The sequence below is a fragment of the Plasmodium berghei genome, assembly GCF_900002375.2.
Source record: "Plasmodium berghei ANKA genome assembly, chromosome: 5".
NCBI lineage: Eukaryota > Apicomplexa > Aconoidasida > Haemosporida > Plasmodiidae > Plasmodium > Plasmodium berghei.
In genome coordinates, this window is record NC_036163.2 from 242,307 (window position 1) to 266,847 (window position 24,541).

Here is a 24,541-nt window from a genome sequence, read left to right on the forward strand (position 1 = left end):
GACGTAATATAATGCTATATGAGAAATTTAGAAAAATTCATTATTATTATTGTGTTTTTAAACCTATAAATGTAAAATATATTCAATAAAAATAGATGCCCACTATGAAATAAAAAAAAATTATAATTTACAATATATGTATCCTGACAAAGAAAACAAAAAAATAACTGTATAATATTTTCTACGTGTTTTGCATAATATATTTACACATTTTTACAATTTTCTACAAAATAATATGCATATGTAGATGCCCCATATTTTTTCATATTATTTTTCATATTATTTTTCATATTATTTTTTATATTATTTTTGTTATTTTTTATATTTTTGCTATACTTTCCAATTGCTGAGATTTTTATAAAGAAAAAAATATTTACAATTTAAATATTATAATTAAATTTCAATGCACATTTTTTATATGTGCACAATTTTCCAGTTTAAAATAAAGTTTTAATATTTATAGTTGACAAAAAAAATGGTAAAGTATGTATTAGAATTATCTTAATTTTATAAATTGTGTAAAAAAATAAAATAAAAATATTCAAATTAAATATCACATATATTTCGAAAAAATCAAATACATCATGTATTATTTTTTTGCATTTTTTAGAAATGTTAAAAAAATAGTATTTTTAATTTTAATCTATAATATATATATTTTTTCAATTAAATAGAAAACTTCAACCATAATCTTTAGAATAATAAAAATAGAAAACCACACATTCTAAATATCTAAAAAACATAATGCACATGTTATACATATTTTCTTTTCCATTATGTGCATAATAATATTCATGTTATTTATAATTATTTATTTATTTATTTATTGGATAAACATATAAAATACAATTGTCCCTATAAAAAAAAGTAAAAGTGATGGGAAAATAAATATATTAACAAATTATATAAGAAATAAATCATTTAGAAAATGTAAAATATTTATTTTGTTTTTCTTTTAAAATAATATACAACCTTTGAACTTGCATAAATATGTCTATATATACACATTAATATAGTTGACTATTTTTTACTAATAAAAATATACCTGCTTATGTTGACAATTTTGAAAGGAGAGTATTTGGGTATGTAAAAAAACTCATCCTTTTCAAAATATCTTTCTTGGTTCTTAAAATAAATCTTTACCTTTTTTCCCTGATATATATACCCAATCTGTATAGAAAAAATAAAATGTATAAAAGAAAAAAAATTGAAACGAAACATATATTTCCCTCTTATTTTAGAGATACTAAATAGAAAAAGGTGCATGCACACATATCATACAGTTTTGTATTTCTATATTCTTCATTTTTTTTATTACCAAAATTTTATCATAACTATTCGAGCTATGTGCTTTGTTTGGGAAAATTTGAACACAAAATAAATTTATGTCTACCTTGAAGTTGCTTAAGTTCTGAAAAAAATAAAATTATTTTATCGTCGTATATTATATAACCATTGTTTTTATTCATGTAATGTACTATATATCATTATTATTTTCTATTTATTAAACCTTTTGTATAAGTGGAAATTGTCCATTTCTTGTTTGGTTGCATCTATTTTCAACTGTGAAAAGAAAAAAAATTAGTAAAATAAAGAAATAAGAATTGTGATATATTATAAACATATTAGACGGATATAAATTATACACGAACTAATAATGAAATACTAGTATAAATAATGCAAATAAAATCAATATCTTTTAAATGTGTACAATTGGACATGTATATATATGCCAAACAATTTAGTAACAATAGTAATCATATTAATAATGGTTATATAAATAATCAATTATAATTTATTATTTATAATAATACCTGATAATTCTACACTAGAAGGATAGGAAAGAGAAATACGTATAGGATTATTATTTATTATTTGTTTATTTTCAAAAGTATTTAATATTACATTATTTGTTTTTTGTTTTTTGACATTTATTAACTCTTTTATATTGAAATACGATTTTAATTTATCTATAATAAAACTTTGACTATTCGTATTATTTTTTTTATTGTGAGTTACCAAACATAATGTACTATTTTTTTCATTTGCATCTATTTCTTCTAATAAATTTATATTTCTCATATTATTAGAACCATCTGTATTTGTCTCTTTTTTTTTTTCATCTTTTTTTATATTTTTAATTTGATCATTATCTTCAAAATCCTTATTTAATTCATCAATATTATTTCCATTTGATCCCATAATTGTATCCTTGTCAACTTTCTTTATATATTTACCTTCTTTGTCATTTATTTTTTTATCAGCATCTACATTTTTTATCTCATCATTTTCATTAATAGAAATTAATTCCCCTGAATTATTTCCATCTGTTTTTCTTCGCTTTTTATTCAATTCATTTGTATCATGAATTAAACTTTCACTTTTTTTTTTCTTTTTTCGACGTGTAGAAGTTTGTAGCTTTTCCACTTCTTCGTCTTCATTTTTGTGGAGTTCAAAATTTTCACTTTTCGAATTTGTTATATCATTTGTATTCGTTATGTGCTCATATTGCTCATTAGTATATGAATTTAAAATGGGCAACTCTCCAATTTTTTCTGTTTTTTCTTCTTCAGTTTTTATTGATGCTTCTAAATCGACTCCCATATTGTATTCATTCTCTATTCTATCATTTGGATTGTTGTAGAACTTTTCGATTTCATTATTTGTATATTCATAATAATTTTTCATTTCTTTATTCTGCATATTTCTCTTTTTATTTTTCTTCATATTCTTGGCTTTCTTTTTTTTTGTAATTAATTCTTTGGCTTCCTTTCCCGAATTTTTATTATGTTTATCATTTTCCTCATCTACCTTTTCTTTATCAATTTTACTCCCTTTTTTTTTGGTACTTGTTTTTTTCAAAATTTCTATTTTTGATTTATCTTCATTTCCTTTAGAATAAAACGAATTAAAATTCAAAAATGATAATTGCTTGTACATTTCGTCTATTTCCTTTTCTTTTCCCTTGTTTTTCTTTTTTTTTTTCTTTTTCTTTTTATCTAATAATTTCTTTTTCACATGTACATCTTTATTCTTTTCTAAATTGATTTCCTTTTCTAAATTGATTTCCTTTTCTAAATTGATTTCCTTTTCGTTTCCATTAACTTTAGTCGTTTCAATTGCATCTACTCCTGGTGCTTCAATAATTTCTTCGCTTTTTTCTGGAATATCATTTATGTGAGCATTATCGCCAAGACTAATCGCATCGAAAAAAATATTGTCATCATTTTCAATAAAATCATTACTAATTGCAATAAAATTTTGATCCAAATTATTTTGAGAATTGTGATTGACATTTGTTATGTCATTAATTATATTATCATTATTTGAAAAAGTGTTACGATTATCTACATTTTCATTTTCCTGCTCTACTTCTTTATCTATAACTTTGACTAATTTTTTTTTTGTTTTTTTTTTAATATAATTAACAACATTAATAAACTTTTTTCTTTTCTTTTTCCCATTTCTAGTTATTGCATCATTATCACTTCTATTATGAATGCTACCATTTATACTTTTTTTCAATATGTTACTAACATTATCATTTTTATTCACAGAATTCTCTTTATTCTGAATTTTATTATACACTTCATTTTCATACATTCCATTATTGATTTCTATCGTTATTTCATTTTCTTCATCAGTATTATCATTTCTATCTATATTGTTGTTAGCATCTTCGTTTCCTTTTCCATGTAAATTATTCACATCTCGTAAATACATTTTTTTATAATAAACTGGACCAATAATATGAGGAGATAATTCTTCTAAATTTTTGCATTCACTAAAACCTACAACATCTATTTCGCCTGTTTCAGGATTTCTTCTAGTAAGTTCCCTTTCACCTATCCAGTATCGCAACGTTTTTATTCTATTTCTTTTAGGATATCTTCTTTTCGAATTGATGCTACTAGTAGCAGTAGTTGTACCAACAGTATAATCATCATGTGTTGTATTTTCAAATGATATATTTGATTCTTTTTCTTTTCTTTTTTTTAATTTTTTCTTTACTAATATTACTTCTACACTTTTTTTCCTAGGAGTTCTATTACTTCTAGAAAATATAAGTGGTGAATTTGTTTGGCATTCTGAATCTCTCTTTAGTTCAGAAGATTTTATAGGAGTATTAAAAGAGGAGTTGACATCTGGAAATAAATTCTTTTCGTCATTTAAATCAGACAATTTCAGACGTGATCCCTTTCTCGAAATATCATCACCATTATTGTTATTATATATATCATCCATATATGTACCACAATCGTTATAATCATGATTTATATCATTTTCGTGTTCGAACTCTTTATTATTGTCTATGTCTGATTTATTTTGAGCTATGTTATCATTTGTATCATCAAAGTTGCCAACAAAATCGTCAAAGTTATTGTTTATATCAAACGAATTAAGCAAATCAAAAGCCTGTTCATCTTCCCCGTTATTTAGATTGAGTTGATTAGTTACATCAGCTTTTAATTCTGCTAAAAAGTTTTGAATTTCGTTTTCTTCTTCATTAAATTTGTCACGTTTGTTTTTCATAATATTGTAATTGTTCATTAGTGAATCAATCTTTTCATTTATGTCATTATCATTTAAATTTATTTCATCACTTTTTATATTATCACCACAAAAAAAAATCTCGTTTTTTAATAAATTTTTTGAAAATTCAAAATCATATGATTTTAAGTTATTTAAATCATGCATCTTAATATTATATAAATCGTACATGTCATTTTTTAATAATTTCTCATATCCATCACTATCTTTTAAGTCTACTTTTTCATTTTTGTTTCCAATATTCCCTCTTTCCCCCTCTGTTTTGTCATTATTATATACACTTCCTAATTTTACTATATTATCATTTTCCTTTTCTATGTCATTTTTTTCGATAGAAAAACCATTACTAAAACATTCCCCTTCATTAATAATTTCCTTGTTATTTTTTAAATCTATTAAGTTTTCATTCAAACATTCAATTTTATTATTTACATCATTCTTTGTGTTAGATGCGATTTTTAACATTTCGTGAGCATTTAAAGAAGGTTCTTTTGTTCCTTCTTTTGATAAATAAATACTTTCACTAAGTGAGGCTGTACTAGATTCATTAATTGACATTCTAGTTTGTTCATATTTTTTTATTAGTAAATCAAAATAATCTTTATCATCTTTACTGGTTATTGATGGAGCTTTTTGCTCATTGTCTTCTTCCCCATATTTTGTATGATTTGAATTTGAAACATGTTCACAATTATTTATATTATCCAAATCTTCATTCTTATTTGAATTTACAAAATTATCATTATTATTAAATGGAATATTATTACCTATTCCATCATCTACCTCTACCTCTAATTCTAATTCGTTGTTATATGTTTCATAATCATCATTTTCTTCGATTTTGATATCAAATGCTTCGTTATTATCTATTTCATCACCATCATAAATGTTAAAATTTTCTTTGTTATTATTATTATCGTCCTCTTCAACTTTGTTAAACATATTATAATTTTCATCGAGTTTATCAATTTCATTAACATATTCGTTAAAACTGTTTGTATTTTTATCTTCACAATAATGATTTGATTGTATTTCATTTTCTGCTTCTACATAATGTGAATTTTTTCCCTTATTTTGAGAATGATAATAAACCATATCCTCTTCGTGAATTTCGTTTTCATTATTCCATGTACTGTTCCGTGGGGTTATTACATTTCTATCGACACATATATTATGTGGTATTGAATTTTTCTTATTTTGAATTTCACATGAATAAATAAAATCATTGCTGGGTAGATTACCTTGTCTATTACTCAAGTTTTTATTATAATTATATATATCATCATTATATAAATTTTCACTATGATTATCATCACAATAATAATCATCATTATGGATATGTTCTTGTTGCTTAAAATTTTTTTTTATATAAAATTTTTTTAAAAATGTTCTATTCTTTAAAATATATTCATTTTGTCCAATTATTTGAGAATTGTATAAAGAACTATTATTCATTGATTTTCTCTTTTTTGGTAAAAAATGTAGAGACATATTTTCTTGCTTGCATATATCTTTTTCATTCCCATTAGTCATGTAACTATCTAAATTATTACGATAATAATCAAATACTTTTCTATTGGCCATAAAATATTTATCTCCATTTAAACTATTGACGCATTTCTTTTTCAATTTCCTCCTTATAAACTCCTTTTCATGCTCTTTATAGTTTTCATATTTTATAAAATTTTCATGATTTTTTATTTCCCTCCAATTACTAATAACACTATCAGCCATGTCACTATATAAATGATTATTATTATTATCATTATTATTATTATTATTTAGCATGTTATTCGTTTTTTCTTCACGCCCTCTTAGACGATGACGAATGGTTAAAAATATATCACCATAATCTATATGCTCAATATTCAATGTCCCTTTTTTATCTTTTACAATATTTTTAGTTTTATTTAAATTGTGGGTGTTCACATCAGCAATACTTTTACAACATAGTTGATAAAATCTATCATTTAACTTGTTTTCTAAATTTTCACTGCTTGCATTATTCATGGATAAAATATCTTCAAAGCTATTCATTTCACCTTTATTCTGAATAAATATAATATTTATTTTTTCCTTTGGCATTTTGTCTTTTTCACATTTGTCTATATAATGTTTTTCATCATTTTTAGAAATAATCGAACATGTTCCATCATCGAAATAACTAGATACAGAATTTCTATCGGAATGTTCTTTAGTATTATTATTATTATTATTATCGACATTTTCCAAAAGAAATGGAATTTCATATTCACATATTCCGCTATTTTCATCATAATTTGTTAACTTATCATTTTCTTCTAAATTTCCCAATATATCATTGACACTGTATCTATTTATGTAATATATCAGATCTTCTTTATTTTGATCCTCGTTGTCTGTCATTATTTTATATTGTTTTTAAAAAAATATATATAATAAATCATCATAAAAAGAGAAAAAAAAAATATATAAATCAAACAATAAAAATAAATTAAAAAAATATATGATGAACCAACTCTTCAATGATAATCGTCTGGGGCAATTATATTTCACTTCGAATGTTCAAGGAACTAAATTAGTGTTACAAACATGAAGACACAAAATGAAATTTAAAAAATATATATGAGTAGGAAAAAGGAAAAAAAAATTTAATAGTGAACAAAAAAGAATATATAACTAAAATGTATAAAAGATTAAAATGTTCATCATACATACAATATATATAAAGAACGAAATTAATAAAAGTAAATTCATAAAATAAATACTGAAAAAAATACACATTATTTTTTACTTTATATTTGTTATATTTTTACTTTATTTATTTTATTATTATATTTTTTTAATAGCTAATTATTTGTGGGAACAATCATAATACCCATGTAACGAACATTTTAAAAAAATTTACTTTTACAAAAATAATACTCTAGATTTGTATCGTAATATTGTGTATATAATATTAAAATATTCAAAACATATATATATTTTTTCCGTATATATATATATAATACATTATATGCAAGTGTATAAAAATGTGCATTACTTTTGTTCAGTGCGAGTAATTGTCACATTTTGTTTAAACAATAAAAGAAAAAATATTACTTAAGAAATAAATTTTTTTAAATATATTTTTTCTATTCACGTTATAAATTCCATATTTTCTTTATTTTACCCAATTTATTCTTGTATTTTATTTTTATTTTAACTCGTTGCTATTATATTATTTTTTTTTTTTTTACAACTTTGTAACTGTATTTTTTTTATTATGCAGATAACTATTTGCACAATGTATTAGTAGAACTGTTAAAAAAAAAAAATAATGTAAAAAAAATATGAACATGGAATATATTTTTTCTCCTTTTAGACATTATTAAAATTCCATAAAATAATATATTGTGACCATACCTTAAATAACTTACCCATTTCAACAAAAATACACATATTAAATGAATAATCACATTGCTACACTTTTTTTTCTTGTGTGTTTGCCTTTTAAATACAGTTTAAATCACAAATAAATGTATAAAAACCAAATAAAATATAACTCACTATTATATAATAACAAAAATATTTTATTTCAAACTAATGACTTTCTCGGGAAATACAGATCAAATCGAATCCTCATAATGAGAACTGTCTACTATATACTATAATTTTAATAAATTTATTGTGAAAGATGAAAAAAATTATATTTCTCTAAATTCTTTAAATAAATTAAAAACATTTTTTTTTTAAAAAAACCTTAATTGCTCAGGAAAAAATGTCCATATACCTTTTATGCATAGTTGATGCAATTTTATCACTAAAAAAAATATAATAGAAAAAACCAACAACCATTAAAAGGACGCAGTAACATTAGTTTGATGTATAAACTCATTAAAATATCTACATATGTAAATGAAATAACATCGAATAAACATTCATGCGAAATAATAAATATCTTTTTGAGAATAACTGTAGCCTATTATTGAGGGATATTATTTTTCATCACCCCTTAAAGTCGTCCATCTCAACATCTATTTCTCTCTATTATAAATGTATATCCATTCACTCATGTATAATGATAGAATAATATTAAATTTTATTATTTAAAATTAGTTAAATAGGGTATATTAGAAAGTTTAAAAAATAATTCATCAAAAGAAAAAATATATATATATTTGTTTATGGGCATGCCATTTTGCATTTTATAATCGATAAATATGTAGACGCTACATAAATTAAAATTTAAAAATTTACAATAACACTAAAACATATACGCATATTATACATGTATATAAGAATAAATATTAATGGGTATTGCATGTGCACACACACAAAAATTATATTTATGGATAGCCATTATAATAATGATAATCCATTTCGTTTAGCATAATTTTAGGATTATTATTTCCATAAAGTTTGTATGGGGTGTTCATTAAATGCATATTTTGATTGTTTAAATAATTATTATAGTTATATTTTTCGTTTCCCATATAATCATATACAGCATTTTGCAAATTTGATAAATAAGAAATTAAATTGTTCTGATAATGCATAACATCCTTGTTAAAATTATTTGTTTTTTTAATATTTTTGCCATTGATAAAATTGTTATTATGGTTAAAGTTATAGTTTTTATTTCCAGTATTATTTATGTGATAAAATTTTTTTGATGCATTTTGCATTCCATGAAAGTCTCTAAAATTGTAATATGAATTTTGAACAAAATGTCCATAATGGGGTTTCATATGTCCTTTTGCAGCATCATTGGTATTATTGTTTATGCTATTGTTATTTAAATTCATGGCTTGTTGGTTCATTTTATTTTTCTTATTATTGTTTTTATTTTTGTTTTTACTGTTTTTCTTTTTCTTTTTATACTCGTTTCCGCTAATAGGCGTGTCATTTAAAACAAACACATTTTTGTTATTTGATACCTCTGATTCATTTTGTTCATTATTTTCAACAAATTCATTTAATTTGTTTTTATTATTATGCAACGTAGTTTTTGATTCTTTGTTTTGTTTTAATGTGTAATTATAATTGCTTAAGTTAAATTTGCCATTGTTACTATCATTATTGTTATTATTATCAACGGTAGTAGTAATTAATGTGACCCTGGGTTTTGATTCCAATTTATTATTATCATTATGAGTTTGTACGTTATTTTTTTTTTCTTCGACGTTTTTATCATTTTTTTCAGCCAATTCTTTAAGCTTGGAATAATTTTTATTAGTATTTTCTTGGCCCTGATTTGAATTGTTCTTCAAAATACCTTTTTTTTTTCCATTTTGTGCAAAGTTGTTTTTCTTGTTTTGTTTTTTTTTCATGCTTGTAGATATATTTTCATTATTTTTGTTATATTCTTTTCGATCTTTCTTAACATTAAGATTATTATGTTCGGAAATATTTACATTTGTTTTTCTATTTTCTTTCACATTTTCCTCTTCTTGTAATATTTTCTTCTTTATTTTTCTGTACGTTTTTTTTTTCTCCTTTTCCTCCTCAACAATATAATCGTATTTAAACTTGGATATAATATCATTTTTGTACATGTATTTTATTAAATAAAAAAATATGCCGCCTGTTGTCCTTTTCCCTTGTTTATTAGCTAATTCGATGCCTCCATAATTTTGTATCAAAATGGTTTTTTCTAATAAACTTAATGAAATATAAACACCTAACGCATCAACAACTCTCTTAATTTGATCTTTATTTCGTTCTTTCAAAATAGTACTAATAGTTGTTGTTAAAATGTCTTTTATCATTTTATTATCATTATATAATTCTTTAGGATCCATTTTATTTTCATCAACTATTTCTAATGAATTTATTGCATCACTATGAGCATTTTTTGTTCCTTCCTCGATATCCTTTTTATCAATATCTTCATTTTTTTTTGATTCTATAGATGTGTTTTGTTCATTCTTATTATTTTCAGATTCACTTATTTTTACATACTCTTTTTTTTCATCAACATTATCAGCTTTAATTGGGCCCATTTTCTCATTTAGAAAACCATTTGGGTCATTTGGATTAAAATTTTCATTTACATATTTTGTTAAGAATTTTTTAATATCTTTAAATTTTTTGATTCGTGCTATATCTAAAGGACTCATATTATATATATCTTTTTTTTGAATAAAACTTTTATTTTTAGCTAAAATTTTAACATTTTCTAAAACTCCTCCTAAACAGGCTGAATGTATTGGTAATCTGTTATGTACATCAAATATATTTATATCTGCTTTTTCATCATAAATTAAAAATTTTAAATAATCTGAATTATTTCTATATGCAGCATAATGCAAAGCTGTTCTATTTGATAAATCTGTGTCATTTATCTTTGCTCCATATTTAAGCAAAAGTTTTGTAATATCTTTATTTCCTTTGATAGCGGCAAAATGTATGCACATACTAGCTGTTGTGTTCCCTCTATTTGGTGACAATGAATGAGGTAATAAAGCATTTATATTTGCATTATTTTTTAATAATAATTCGGTGATATCTTTATGCATTTTTGTTACTGCGATATGTAATGGAGTCCAATTTTTATAATCAGATACATTTACTTTAGCTCCATTTTTTATTAACAGTTCACAAATATCATAATATCCACCTGCACATGCATAATGTAAGGCTCTCCTACCAATTTTATCATAATAATTAATGTCAGCAACTTTTTCTAAACATTTTCTCACAACAGTTATATTATCTAAATATGCACCATGAAGTAAAGCTCTGTTTATATCTGGTAAACCTAAACCAGGGGGTATAGTAATATTCATTTTATTGTTTTCTACAAACATGTTATTTCCACACGATGTATCTACTTTAGTTTCGTTTTCGATTTTTTCTGTATCCATTTGTTTACTAATTTCTTTATCCTGCTTGGTATCCTCTACATTTCTATTGTTTTGGTTTTCCTCTTTGGATTTATCGTTTTTATTTTCATTCAGCAATTTGTTTAACTTATCATAATCTTCTATAATATTTTTGTTTGATTCATCGAAAATTTCTTCAATATTTTTTTCGACATTTTTATCCATATTATTATCATTACTTAAAAATGAAAATTTTTCTTTCTCATCATTTTCTATAGATGCAATAGCATTTAAATTTTCAGAGTTAATATTAATTTTAAAAATTTTACTCAATTCTTCAGTATTATCGTTTATATGATTTGATGAAAATTCATTTAAAACATTCATCAAATATTTATTGCCATAATTTTTTACACAATAATCTATAAATTTATGTATTTCTTTATTAACTTCTAAATTTGGAATCTTTCCTTTCTCAGTAGATGTATCTTGTTGGCCATTTTTCTCCTTTTCATTAAGTGTCGCATTATTTTGTTTATTCATAACATATTTTTCACCTATGTTACGATTTGCTGCAGTGTTTTTGTTTTTATTTTCGTTTTTTGTCTTAAGTATTTGATGGGTATTATACTTTCTATAAATGTTGGTTCCCATATTTGCAATATCATGATATGGATTATTTGGGTATACAATGTTTTGGTAAGGGAGCATATAATTTAAATCGTTTCGATTCATTTTCATGTTCCATAGCCCATTTAAATTATTTAATTGCATTTCTGTTCCATTATTATTTCTATAATCAGGATTATTCGTATGATAAGATGATTTCATGGAAGCATTATTTTTTGTATATTTTTTCTTAATCTTAATACAAGTATTTTTATTTAAATCATTTTGCTCTTTCTCTTTATTTAATGTAACACTTTTTTGTTCTTTTTCAATATTTCCTTGATCTATGCATATATTATTATTCAATTTTTCTTTTTTATTTTGTGGTAAATCTGAATTGTCTTTATTCATTTTTTTCCCACTATCATAGGATATATGCTTATTTAATCGATAATTTAAAAAATTTTGTTTATATGTATTTTTATTATTTTTCCCTACAGTATTATATCCATTATTATTGTTTCCATTGTAATTGCTAGCTTGGCTAATGTTATTTATATAATTATTGTAATGCATACCATTCATATTGTATGCTCCTTGTAGTTTCATCATATTCCCCATTAAAATGTTCTTTTGGGAATCATTTCCATAGTATCCACAATTATTCATATTGTTAAATGTTGCATCTGGGTATTGAAAATAATAGCATTTATTTAAATTATAAACATCTAAAGGATTATACATATAATTTAAATATGCATGCTTGTTTTTATCATTACATTTATTATCTTCTCCATTTGACATTTGCACAAAGTTGTTTTCCATCGAATTGTTCATTATATCCATATAATAACTATTAATTATTTGATTATTTGTATTAAAATTATTAGCTAAAATGCTTGAAGATGCATAATTAAAACTATCTTTATTTAAATTGCCATTTTTCATATTATAAACTTTGTGATTAGTGTTATTATTAAAATTGGTATTCTTATTTTTCTGAAAATTTATTTTTTTGTCTTTTGTTTTTTCATTCATATTTAATCCTTTTTTTTTCTTTCCATCTGACATTTGTTGTGTCCATACATTAAGATCACTAGTTGAAATATTCTTGCTAGCTTGTGCTTTATTATTATATTTTTTTAAACTTTTTTTCCCAATATTTTTTCCTTCAATGCCGTTACTTTCAATACTAATTGCCGTTGTAATCGTTTCATTTTCATTGCTATTAATATTGTCATTGTTATTATCTGTCACCTTAGTAATATTATTTACACTACCTTTAGCTGCATCAATGTCTTTCTTTAATTGCTCATTATTTGTATTATTGTGTTTTTCCTTTTTTTTATTTATTTTTTTATTTTTCTTCGTATTATCTTCGTTAATTTTGTCTCCTAAAATATCATCCTTTTTCTCTTCATTTAATAAACTGTTTTTATTATTACTTTCGGAATTCTTTTTCTTCAAAGTGTTTTTACTTGGTTCTTTATTGTTTTTTTTATAAAATCCATTATTCTTATTATTAGTGTTGTTATTTCTAACACTATTATTATTAACATTTTTGTTCGTATAAAGATTTCCTTGGGTATTATTACCTTTTTTGCTTCCAGTATTTAGAATCATAGTATTTTTATTTTGTTCTTTCTTTATTTTTCCTTCTATTGCTATTTTATTAGTGTTATTACCTGTTTCGTCAATTGTAATTTTATGTGAATTTTGATCACCCTTTACTACGTCTTTACCTTCAACCTTTTGATAATTTTTAGTTACGCAATTGGTGGTATTATTATTCGATTTTTCATTATTACTGCATACTTTGGGATTTTTAAGCTTTTCGTGAGAACCATTCACATCTTTTTTTTTACCATTATCATTTGCAACTACAGTATTATCATTTATACTCGTATTTTTTTCTTCAATGTTTTTTACGATTTCCTCTTTTACTTTGTTTTCTATGCTCATCGTTACTTTTTGTCGTACTTTCTCTTTTTTTTTATTTTAAATAAAAAAGCATATTCCTTTGGGTATACACACCTATTTGGCTACGCGCACCTCTTATACCTGTATATAATAATATGCATATCTACGTGCATAAATGCATGCGCATATAATTATGCGTAGTTATAATTTCCATTCAAATTGTGGTATTTTAAATACCTTCCCTATTTAATTAAAGAGTTCGGAATGTTTACTTTTGAACAGTTCTATGTATTTTGCCAATTAGCCATGCATGCATATATATAAATGCATTTTTTCTAGAATTTCAACGTAAAGAAATTATTAAAACACAATATGCATAAAAATATACTATTTTGGCATATATGTGTACATATATTTTTTATATTTCTTAAAAATGTGTAAAAATGTTATATAATAATAGTTATGAAGTTTTGGATTATCATATAATCTTAACTACAAAAATATACTCATTCACATTCAAGTTGCAAAAAAATTAAAAGTAGTAATATGTATTTCATACAAAAAAATATCCTTAATCTTATGTTCAAATATTCTCAGAAATATGCTATATATATAAATATATCTTTAAATTATATTACAAATGATCATTATAAAAAAAATATTTTTATTCTTATATCAGCTTAACGTTATCAAAACATACATTTTTTTAAGATGTGTTTTTGCTATTTAAAACTTAAATATGTTAATATTATGATTGTTTTGTTTTGATATAAAGATTTTTAGTATGATTATTGCTTTTTTTTCATGCAATAATTGTGTATACATAATAGTGTATTTAACATTTTTTGTTTTTTTGTGTATGTGCGCCAAAAAACATTTTTCACATATGTTGATTATATAAGTCCATATTTAACTGATTAAAATAAAATATATATTATTATGAATAATGTGCTTATCCGCCTAATAATTGTGCAATACACCTTTTTTTTTATTATGTATATTTTTTTTCCTATTCCAAAGCTACTTAAGAAGAACAAAGCTATTTTTATTAACAAATCATAATTTAATGGCTATACCTAACTTATATATTATTAATGTTCATATTTATAATAATATTTTTAAAAATATTTCATATTATATTATTTATAATTTTTCACGCCTTAATAATATGAAAGATTATTGAATATACATGAGCAAATATTTTATGCCACAAGCATATTTTGGTTTTTCGGTCATCGGTATATATTTAAAAATATATATACACTATACAATAATGCTAAAATAAAAAAACACGCATAATGAAAGTAATGCGGAAAGCTAACAAGAAAAATGGCTAAATAGCTAATTTTATAGTTTTTTTTGTTCATGTAATTTTTACATAAATTCTTAAAATAAAAAAATATAAAACCATTAATGTTATGCTATAGTATATAAATTAATGATAAATTACACACAAATTTGGTATTTCATAGTTTTTAATAATAAAATATTCATAATGTTTATAAGGACGAATATATCAATCAAAACGCATAATATATTCCGTTTCATCATTGAATATTAATATAAAATTGAGAACAATTTTGTTGTAAAACACTTTGCAATATATATCTAGCCATATATTTCAATATAAAACAAAAGGTGTGAATTATATAATTCATTAATATACCCATTATAAATGTGCGATTTATATATTCATACACATATTGTGAGTTAATGCAAATATGTTTTTTTCATTATGAATATAAATTATATTATTTTGTAAAACTCACAACTCATATTTTGGGAAATTTAATACACTTCATAAATAACAAAACATGCATTTTGGCGGTTCAATATGCATACTTCATATCCTAATACATACAATACAGTTGAATAGTAAATGTGAATATTTATAAAAAGCCCTGAAAATTATTAAAATATTAACAATGAATATACATATATTAATACTCTTGTTTTAGAAGGTAAACTTATAGTATTAATTTTAATGGTAGCTTATAAAATAATTAAGATGATCTTTTTCATTTTTAACTAAAAAAAGACGAGAATAACATTGTAAATATAAACAAAATTACAATAACAATTTTTGAAAATAAATTTTCATAAAGTCGTCTAAAAACTTATAATTTATATTTTTAAAACGATATGAATATACAATTCATATTTTTGAGCTTTTGCAAACAAATATCGTACAATCTTCAATTATTTAAATAAATCTCCTATACAGTTTAATACAATTGTTATGTTACATGTATATATAATAAAAGCAGGATTCTATAAATATTTTTTCTTCTAATTATTTATACACATTATTACATACAATCATAAGTACATAACATAGTATATGAACTATTAAGGTTTTTTTTTAAACCCATATTAAAAAATTACAACCATTAATAATTTGTGTGTATTAAAAAACCGGCAACAGAGTGATACCAATCAGCATATGTAGTATATATATATATATATACGAAATAATAATATGAATTAAATTATGGGCTTTGACGCTTCGATTATATATTATATGGTGTTTTGTGGCGTCAGGGGATATTTTTTTCTAATATATGTATATAATATTATATATGTACATGGTTATATATATACAATGGTATTAACAATTTAACCCTCTTCTATATAATATTTAAATAGTTCTTTTATTTGCTTTTGAGAACCACATTATATATAAAATTTTATAGAAACTTATTTATAGCCTATATTACAAATATTAATTAAAAATTATGCATAAGAAAGGAAACATAATAATAATAATAATTGTACCAAAGTAAAATTGTAAATGAATAAAATATTGAAATTTTATTATAATAAATTTCATTGCTATAAATTCTTTTTATATATATATATTTTAATAAATAAAATGGTGATGTATGCAACTATAAATAAGTTTCAATTAAACATGCAAACAAAATATTTGTTTATTAAATTAAGCATTTTTAAAAGTACAAAAAATAATTCTTTAATATAGTGATTATTATTTAACCAGAAGAATAAATATGACATATACAAATTTTTGATGTTATAAATATCAACTTAGAATATTTTATTACTTTTTTCGTATTAACATGCAGGATATAAAAAAAAAGAAAGATTGTTCATATTTTTTCAAAGGAATAAAAAAATATGTTTTTTGAGGGATAAATTGTAATTTTTTGCCATTAAGTTTTTATAAAAAAATCATTTGTTAAAAATTAATAAATATATTTTATGTAGGAGATATTAATGGAAAAAGAAAAAATGGTACTTATTAGATATACAAATAAACCCGAAATAAAAATGTTCCATTCCATTTGAAGCTGCATGTTATCGTAGAATAATTTTTATTTATTAAAATTTTTTGTTTCAAAAGAACGGTACAAATTTTTTTCATCCACATCGTGTCTCTTTTGTATGCATTAAATATATGCAGTATTATTATGACCAAAAAAAAACGATATTATCATAAATAATTCCATTTAAATATGGGGCATTTGTATGAATATAAAATGTGTCTTAATGTTATATTTTAATGAACTATTCTTTGTATCAATGTTTTTTATATTTTTTTAATAATGATTAATTTTTTTTTTTTTGAAATAAATATTATATTTTAAGGAAATTTTGAAAAAAGCATTTCTTAAAAAAAAAAAAAAAAAAAAAAAATTTATGTAAATAAAGCCATTTATTTCGTTTATCCTTTTTTTATTTAATAATAATAGTTACTCGATATAATTATTATTAAACAATTTGTTTTATCATAAAAAATTATATTTTTTAAGAACCAAATATTTGTAAATAACGTTATATATGTGTATTGGCGTATGCGCATAAAAAATTATGCCCCATTAATTTTATCTAAAACAACTATTTGTAAGTTGTATATGTATACAGTATTTTATAGTATATTGAAAAAATATAAATTTTTTTTAAACTTGAATAATAATGAATTTATATGTCCCAATTGATATTATATTAATTTTTTATACTTAATATGCAATTTATAATGTATTTTTTTTTTCTCAATTCATGCATCTGAGCTCAAAATAAGGGCACATATATATATTTATAATATGCATATATTATGTGGATTATTATGCAATCATAAAATAAGAACGATGTTTTTGTAAACTTAAGCATAAATAATATTTTGTTTTATTTCTGCATTTTTTGTATTTTCTATTATACAAATTTTTTATTTTGTTGTATTTACATATATATATATATATATATAAATAATAAATAAAAATAAAATTATATGTATCTCAAACAAAACCATTAAGACTCTTCAAAAATGTAATATATATATATTAGTATAAATAAATGGAATGATTATATAATATATATTATTTTTTTTATAATATATTCATTTATTGAAGTTTATGTTAGTGCATATGTTATGCTTTTTGATACAATTTAATACATATTAATATATGTTCCAACATAATATGTTATTATATATGGGTGTATTAAATTGGTTTATTATGCGTAAATACATGTTATTATTTGTTTGTATGCGTTTTTTGATTATTTTATTTCACCAGAAGTAATATTTTTAGTTACCAAATACATGCATTGTAAACATTTTTTTTTATATTTATACGCAATATTGAATGTGAATGATCTATGTTTAATTTTTTTATTTCTTTAGCTTGTTTCCACTATATAATACTATATATGAAAGCGAAGCGATTTATTTAGTGGTTCATTAAATATATTGAAACTTATGAGTTACAGATAAAAAGAAATATAAAATAAATTTTATGTCAAAATTTTATGTCAAATTTTTATAATTTTTTTTTTCAAAGTTGCATTCTATATATTTGAGTTGTTCTATGAAAATACATATATGAATATTTGTAAATTAATATGAAAATACATGTACATACGAACATAAATATATCCATATTTAATAATATAAATTTATAATACTATTTGATATAATATATTTTTATTATATATTAGCAGAATAACCTTTATTGAATATTTGGGTTTATAATTAGGTTAACACTTATATAGTTCACATACTTAGTAGCATTTATTTCGTCTTTCTATTAAACCATATTCATAATTATTCAAATTTATTAATAATCATTGGCTTTTTATATGTGTATGTATATACGTATGTATACATGTATATATTCATAGTATTTCATATTTGGTTAGTAATCTACAATCTTTTTATACATTTGTGTGTGCAACACAAAATTTTTGTATTAAGCATAAAATATAGATATGATATTTGTACATTTGCATGTTTGCATATTTTTAATATATTTGAGCCCTATTTAATCTGTATATATATAATACGTTCTATATATATTTGAAATGTGTATTTTGTGCATATTATTAAATAATTGTACATCCTTACATCTATTGCATACCATCTTGTGTGTTTCAATCATTAATGCCTAGTAAAGCGTTAATTGTAGCGTTTTATTATTGTATTAATACGTCTGTGTATGTATATATACATATCTATCTATTAATTTTCGCTTTATACTATATTAATAAAAAGAATTTGCAAAGAATTAATTATTAATTTTATTAACCCAATACTTGAACAATATCAAAATATATTGTCTAACGAATATATATACAATGTTTATATGCGTTTATATATTTTTATAAATTTAAAAAAATTCAAAAATATATGAATCCCTGTTTCTATTATTTATACGTTATTATATTTATAAGAAATTGAACATTTTTCTTTTAATATATATTTTTAATTTAATTATTTTCGTTTAGTTTTTTCCTTTTTTTCTTTTTTACCTTCTGAATTCTATTCCTTTTTTAAAAACAAATTTTATTATACCAATGAGCACAGAACATAACAACACATATTTAAACAAGTTGTATTATAAAAATAATACATCGTCTGATGTTTCATATAATATAAGTATAAATAGTCTTATATTAGTAGCACCATAGTACCTGCATAGCGGCATGTGATATACTCTTAAAAAATAATGACAAAATATAGTTAACAAAAGGTATTTCAAAAATATTTTGGAAACTTTAAATACAATATCTCAAAAGCTATAGTTGAAACCCAAACAAAAATAATTTTGCATCTCATGAATTTAGTTTTATAACTAACTAATAAAACGTATCAATTATAAAGAATTTGATATATATATATAAAGATTTCAATGGATAACACTTCAGAGAATAATGATTTATTTCTTACCGACGAAAATACTCACGCCCCCAATATGGTGAGTAATAATACAAATTATAATAAAAACGGTGATAAAATGAAGATTTTTAAAGGTTCTAATAAATTCAGTAGCACTTCATCTTCAGCTACGAATACTAGTAAATACAGCGAACACCTATTAAATAATATTATTAAAAATATGAACACAAAAAACGGAAAAAATAAGTTAAATTTCCCTCAGGATTTAAAAAATTATGACAAAATTGTTAAAGAGGATAATACAGACTTGGGAAATAACAATCTTAATACTATACAAAATGTTCCAAATTGTGAAGAAACACATACAAATCGAAATTATGAAAAAAAAAAGAAAAAAAAAAAAAATTTACATGCAAATGGTTCAAAAAATGAGCAGTATATATATAACAATAATGGTAATTCTAATAATAGTACCACTATTAATGAGGCTAATAATATCAACAATGCTAAGACTTCAATTTGTGCAGATGCAATTAAAAAGGGTTATAATTTATTAGACGAAAGCAATTTTCACCATATGATAGATTACAAAATAAATGATGAAATCAAACTTAATGATATAAATAATCAATTCACCAAGGAAGTCAATAAAGATATTAAGTTGGTTGATAAAAATAAAGAAGTTAAAGAATCGCAAGTTGGTATTTCTAATGATATTAAAAAAAATAAATCAAATTGCAATTTAAAAAATGTTATAATAACAAATGTATTCCTTGGTAATATTCCACCAAATATAACTGAAGAGAGGCTGAAAAATGTATTAGAAATATTTGGATATATAATTCATATAGAATATAAGTGGTCATTGGATAAATGGTCTTATGCATTTATTTATTTTATAGAAGAAAAGTGTGCTATAAATGCAGTCAATATTCTTAACCAGAAAAAATTTTTCGATAATTCACCGAATCATAAGTTAATATGTTTTATTGTTTCGAAGCAAATTCCTAATCAAAACACTCTGCATTATAGCAAGGCAAATTTTTCTCTTTTAAAGGACGGGCCACCAGGTATGCATCTGAAAAAGCTGAAAAAACTGAAAAAACGGATACTACTTTGTACCGTTTGATAAAACAATTTTTTAACATGCACTAACTTTTGATTCATTATTTTTACTTTCTTAACATTTTTTGCCTTTCTTTTGTAGGGGCTAATTTGTTTTTATATGGAATTCCTCTAAAATGGACAGAATTAAATTTGATACAACTTGTTAACAAATACGGACATGTAGTTGGACTAAGGATACCATACATAAACAATGATAATGATAAGAAGCAAGGAAATAGAGGTTTTGGTTTCGTATCTTATGATAATAAAAAGTCAGCTGTTGAAGCATTTGAAGAGTTATCAAAAATGTACATACATGGGAAGCTTTTAAAAGTTCAACTAAAAAATGGAGAAGAACATTTATTACCTGCAAAATTAAAAAATATATGTAACAATAATAAAAGTAAAGCAAAAGATAGTAGTAATACAAAAACTGCCCAAAGCTTAGTAAGTACAACAGATACATTGAAAACCATCAATTCAGTAAATTCAACAGATGAAAAAACTAAATCAAAAATTAAATCATCCTCTACTAATAATACTAAACCTATAAATTTTATAACAAATAAAAATAAGGAAAATAAAACCGATGTTCATACATTTAGTAGTATTAGTACTGTTTGTGATAATACTAGCAGTAATACATTCACTCCCGATGCGAACAAACATATGATATACCCCTCCACATATGATAGCACTTGCCCAATAGAAATGTATGGAAATTCTATAAAAAACAATGATGATAAAACTGTTGAAAATAATGGAAATAGTAGTAATAACAGTGCTCCGTGTAATAATTCAAATTACGTTGATTCATCTATTAATTATATAAATACAAACAATTTTAAAAATATTTCAGATAAATATCCCCAAATCCATAAAATAAATGAAAATATTAACAATCGCATGTTAAATAATAATTCAAACAATTTAATAACACCACCTCATTTATCTAATGAGTTTAAAAGAGAAGATATAGATTTATATAACAACACTGATGATACTTTTCGCACTCAAGAAAATTATAATAAAAATAATAATCTTTTAAATTTTATAAATATGAACAATAATACAAGTATGAGAGCACAGATGAATTCAGAAAATGATGTAATAAAAAATGGAAATAAATATATTAATATCAAAGATAACAATAACAATGGAAACACTAAGATGAAAAAAAATGGGGTTAATAAAAATGAACTATTATCAATATATAATAATGTAGAAAATAAATTTGAATGTATTAATACATGCATTGATAACAATGATTTAGCAGAAAAGGGGAAAAATAATTTTTTGAAAAAACGAAGGAATTTCCAACTGAATGATCAGAAGGAAAAAAATATAATTAAATCTTTTAATTATCCGAATAAAACAGATATGAAATATCATAAAAATTTAAACAATATGATATGTTCATGTACCACCAATTTTTTAGAAAATCCAAATATTAACAGAAATGAAATCTGTAAATTAAATAATTTAAAAAATAAAGGAATATATAATCCGCAAAAAAATCATACCATAATTAATTCAAATGAATCCAACATTAATATATGTAATAAATTTTTTATAAATGATGTAAATAATGTTTCATCTATTAATGAACAAACCCAAATTCCAAAAAATAAGTCTTATAAAAATAAAAGTGCAGAAGACAGCGAATTGTTTAAGGCAGTAAATAATAAAACAATACCGAATGATGAGGGAAAAAGTGTAAGTTCGTTTTTAAACCAAATTTGGTATAACAAAAATGGCGAAAATAATATCGGTAATGATAACTACAATTCCGATGTTGAAAACCGTATGTATGAACAGAAAGTATCTTTTCATAATACCGATATAAATTGTGAACCCGAATATAATATGCATAACCCGTATAGCATATGTAACAATTTAAAATACAACTATGAAACGATAAGGGATAGTTGTATTATAAATAATACCCAATCTAATGAAATAAGCAAAAAAAATTATATTAATAGAAATGTAAATAATTGGGAATATACAGGAAAAGAATATAATAATAAAAACTATCCTGAAAATGGCATTAATAATAAAAACTTTGGTACTAAATATGAATCTTTATATTTTCAAAAAACAAATATCGGTAATACCCAAAATAATACTAGTGATAATAACGATCGTATATATGATGATAAAACACAATGTTTACAAAACTTTAAACATATACATCAATTTTTTACACTCTTAAATACATATGCAACTGAAAACTCATTAAATGTATACGATTATATCAATAAAGAAAATATACAATTATATGAATTAATATGTTCGAAATATGATAATCAATCGGACAAAAAAAGTTTAGAAAACATATTTATAGCTTTTATGTTAAAAAATAAAGAAAATCAAAATTCTTGTAATATAGGCACAAAATATGAAAAGCAAAATGGAAGGAAAATTGGAATTCAAATGGAAAGCGTGTTGGAAAAACGGGAAGAAAATAAACAAAACGAAAATATCACATCCTGTTTAAAAAAAACAAGTAACGATTCAAATTTGGAAAATGATGATTTCTTTTATAACAGCTATTTTAATTCAAATTTTTTCACTTATCCTTACTTTTTTAACGATAATAATAGCAGTGTAAATAACAATATTCACATTGGAAATATTAACAATAATAATATCATTAATGTTGGTAGTAATAATACTATTAATCGTATTAGTGATAATAATATAAATGGAAATTGTCAAAATATTGTTGGAAATGCAAAAGAAACATATTTTGAGCATGATGATATATTTGATAATGAATTAAATGAAATTTATACTTCTAATGATTATATGGGCTTCCATAATTATGATAATTCATTTTTCAATTTGAATATAAAAAATTCCAGAAATAACGACGAAAATAAAATGAATGATAGTACCATACCTATTTTCCAGGATGATGATATTAACAAATTTATGTTATATTATGATGATCATAATGAAAATTTAAATTAAACTACTATTTTCAATAATATAAAAAAAAATATATCCAGTAATTCAAGTCTTTTATAAATTTGAAAAAAAAAAAAAAAAATCCCCATTATCCCCAATATCGTATATGCCTTATTTACATATGCGTATATTAGTGTGTTTATTTACCTTATATTTTATCTTTATCTTTCTTATTCACTTGTATCCCCATATGGCATACTAAAAATGTTATGCCGTTTTTTTACATTTTTAAATATTTCCATATACATATTATATTTTATTAATATAAATAGTTTATGTATGTATGTATGTATGTATTATATATATAACAAATTAAAGAACATTTTATTAGTATTTGTCTAATGTGAATTTATTTTATAGAGATAAATATATAATTTTCATTTGCTCATAAAAATATGTACAACTATTTTCTCATTTTACAGAGTACATATTTTCTTCCCAATTTTTGGCAATACCTTAGTATGTT

General features: G+C 22.3%; 3 protein-coding genes across 3 annotated transcripts; 1 reads left to right on the forward strand and 2 right to left on the reverse strand.

Annotated features, from left to right (window-relative positions):
- Positions 1-815: 815 nt before the first annotated feature.
- PBANKA_0506000 (schizont egress antigen-1) lies at positions 816-6,936 on the reverse strand (the record flags this gene model as incomplete). The annotated part of the gene is made up of 5 exons (XM_034568298.1): positions 816-855; positions 1,046-1,170; positions 1,319-1,411; positions 1,511-1,563; positions 1,815-6,936. 5 exons carry the CDS (start codon positions 6,934-6,936, stop codon positions 816-818), a joined length of 5,433 nt encoding a protein of 1,810 aa, XP_034420301.1.
- A 1,922-nt stretch (positions 6,937-8,858) lies between these two features.
- On the reverse strand, positions 8,859-13,907 carry PBANKA_0506100 (PHAX domain-containing protein, putative; the record flags this gene model as incomplete). The annotated part of the gene is made up of 1 exon (XM_034568299.1): positions 8,859-13,907. The coding sequence occupies one exon, from the start codon at positions 13,905-13,907 to the stop codon at positions 8,859-8,861; it is 5,049 nt and encodes a 1,682-aa protein (XP_034420302.1).
- A 6,101-nt stretch (positions 13,908-20,008) lies between these two features.
- On the forward strand, positions 20,009-24,078 carry PBANKA_0506200 (RNA-binding protein, putative; the record flags this gene model as incomplete). Its single annotated transcript, XM_034568300.1, has 2 exons — positions 20,009-21,065; positions 21,203-24,078. The coding sequence occupies 2 exons, from the start codon at positions 20,009-20,011 to the stop codon at positions 24,076-24,078; spliced, it is 3,933 nt and encodes a 1,310-aa protein (XP_034420303.1).
- Between the last annotated feature and the right edge of the window lie 463 nt (positions 24,079-24,541).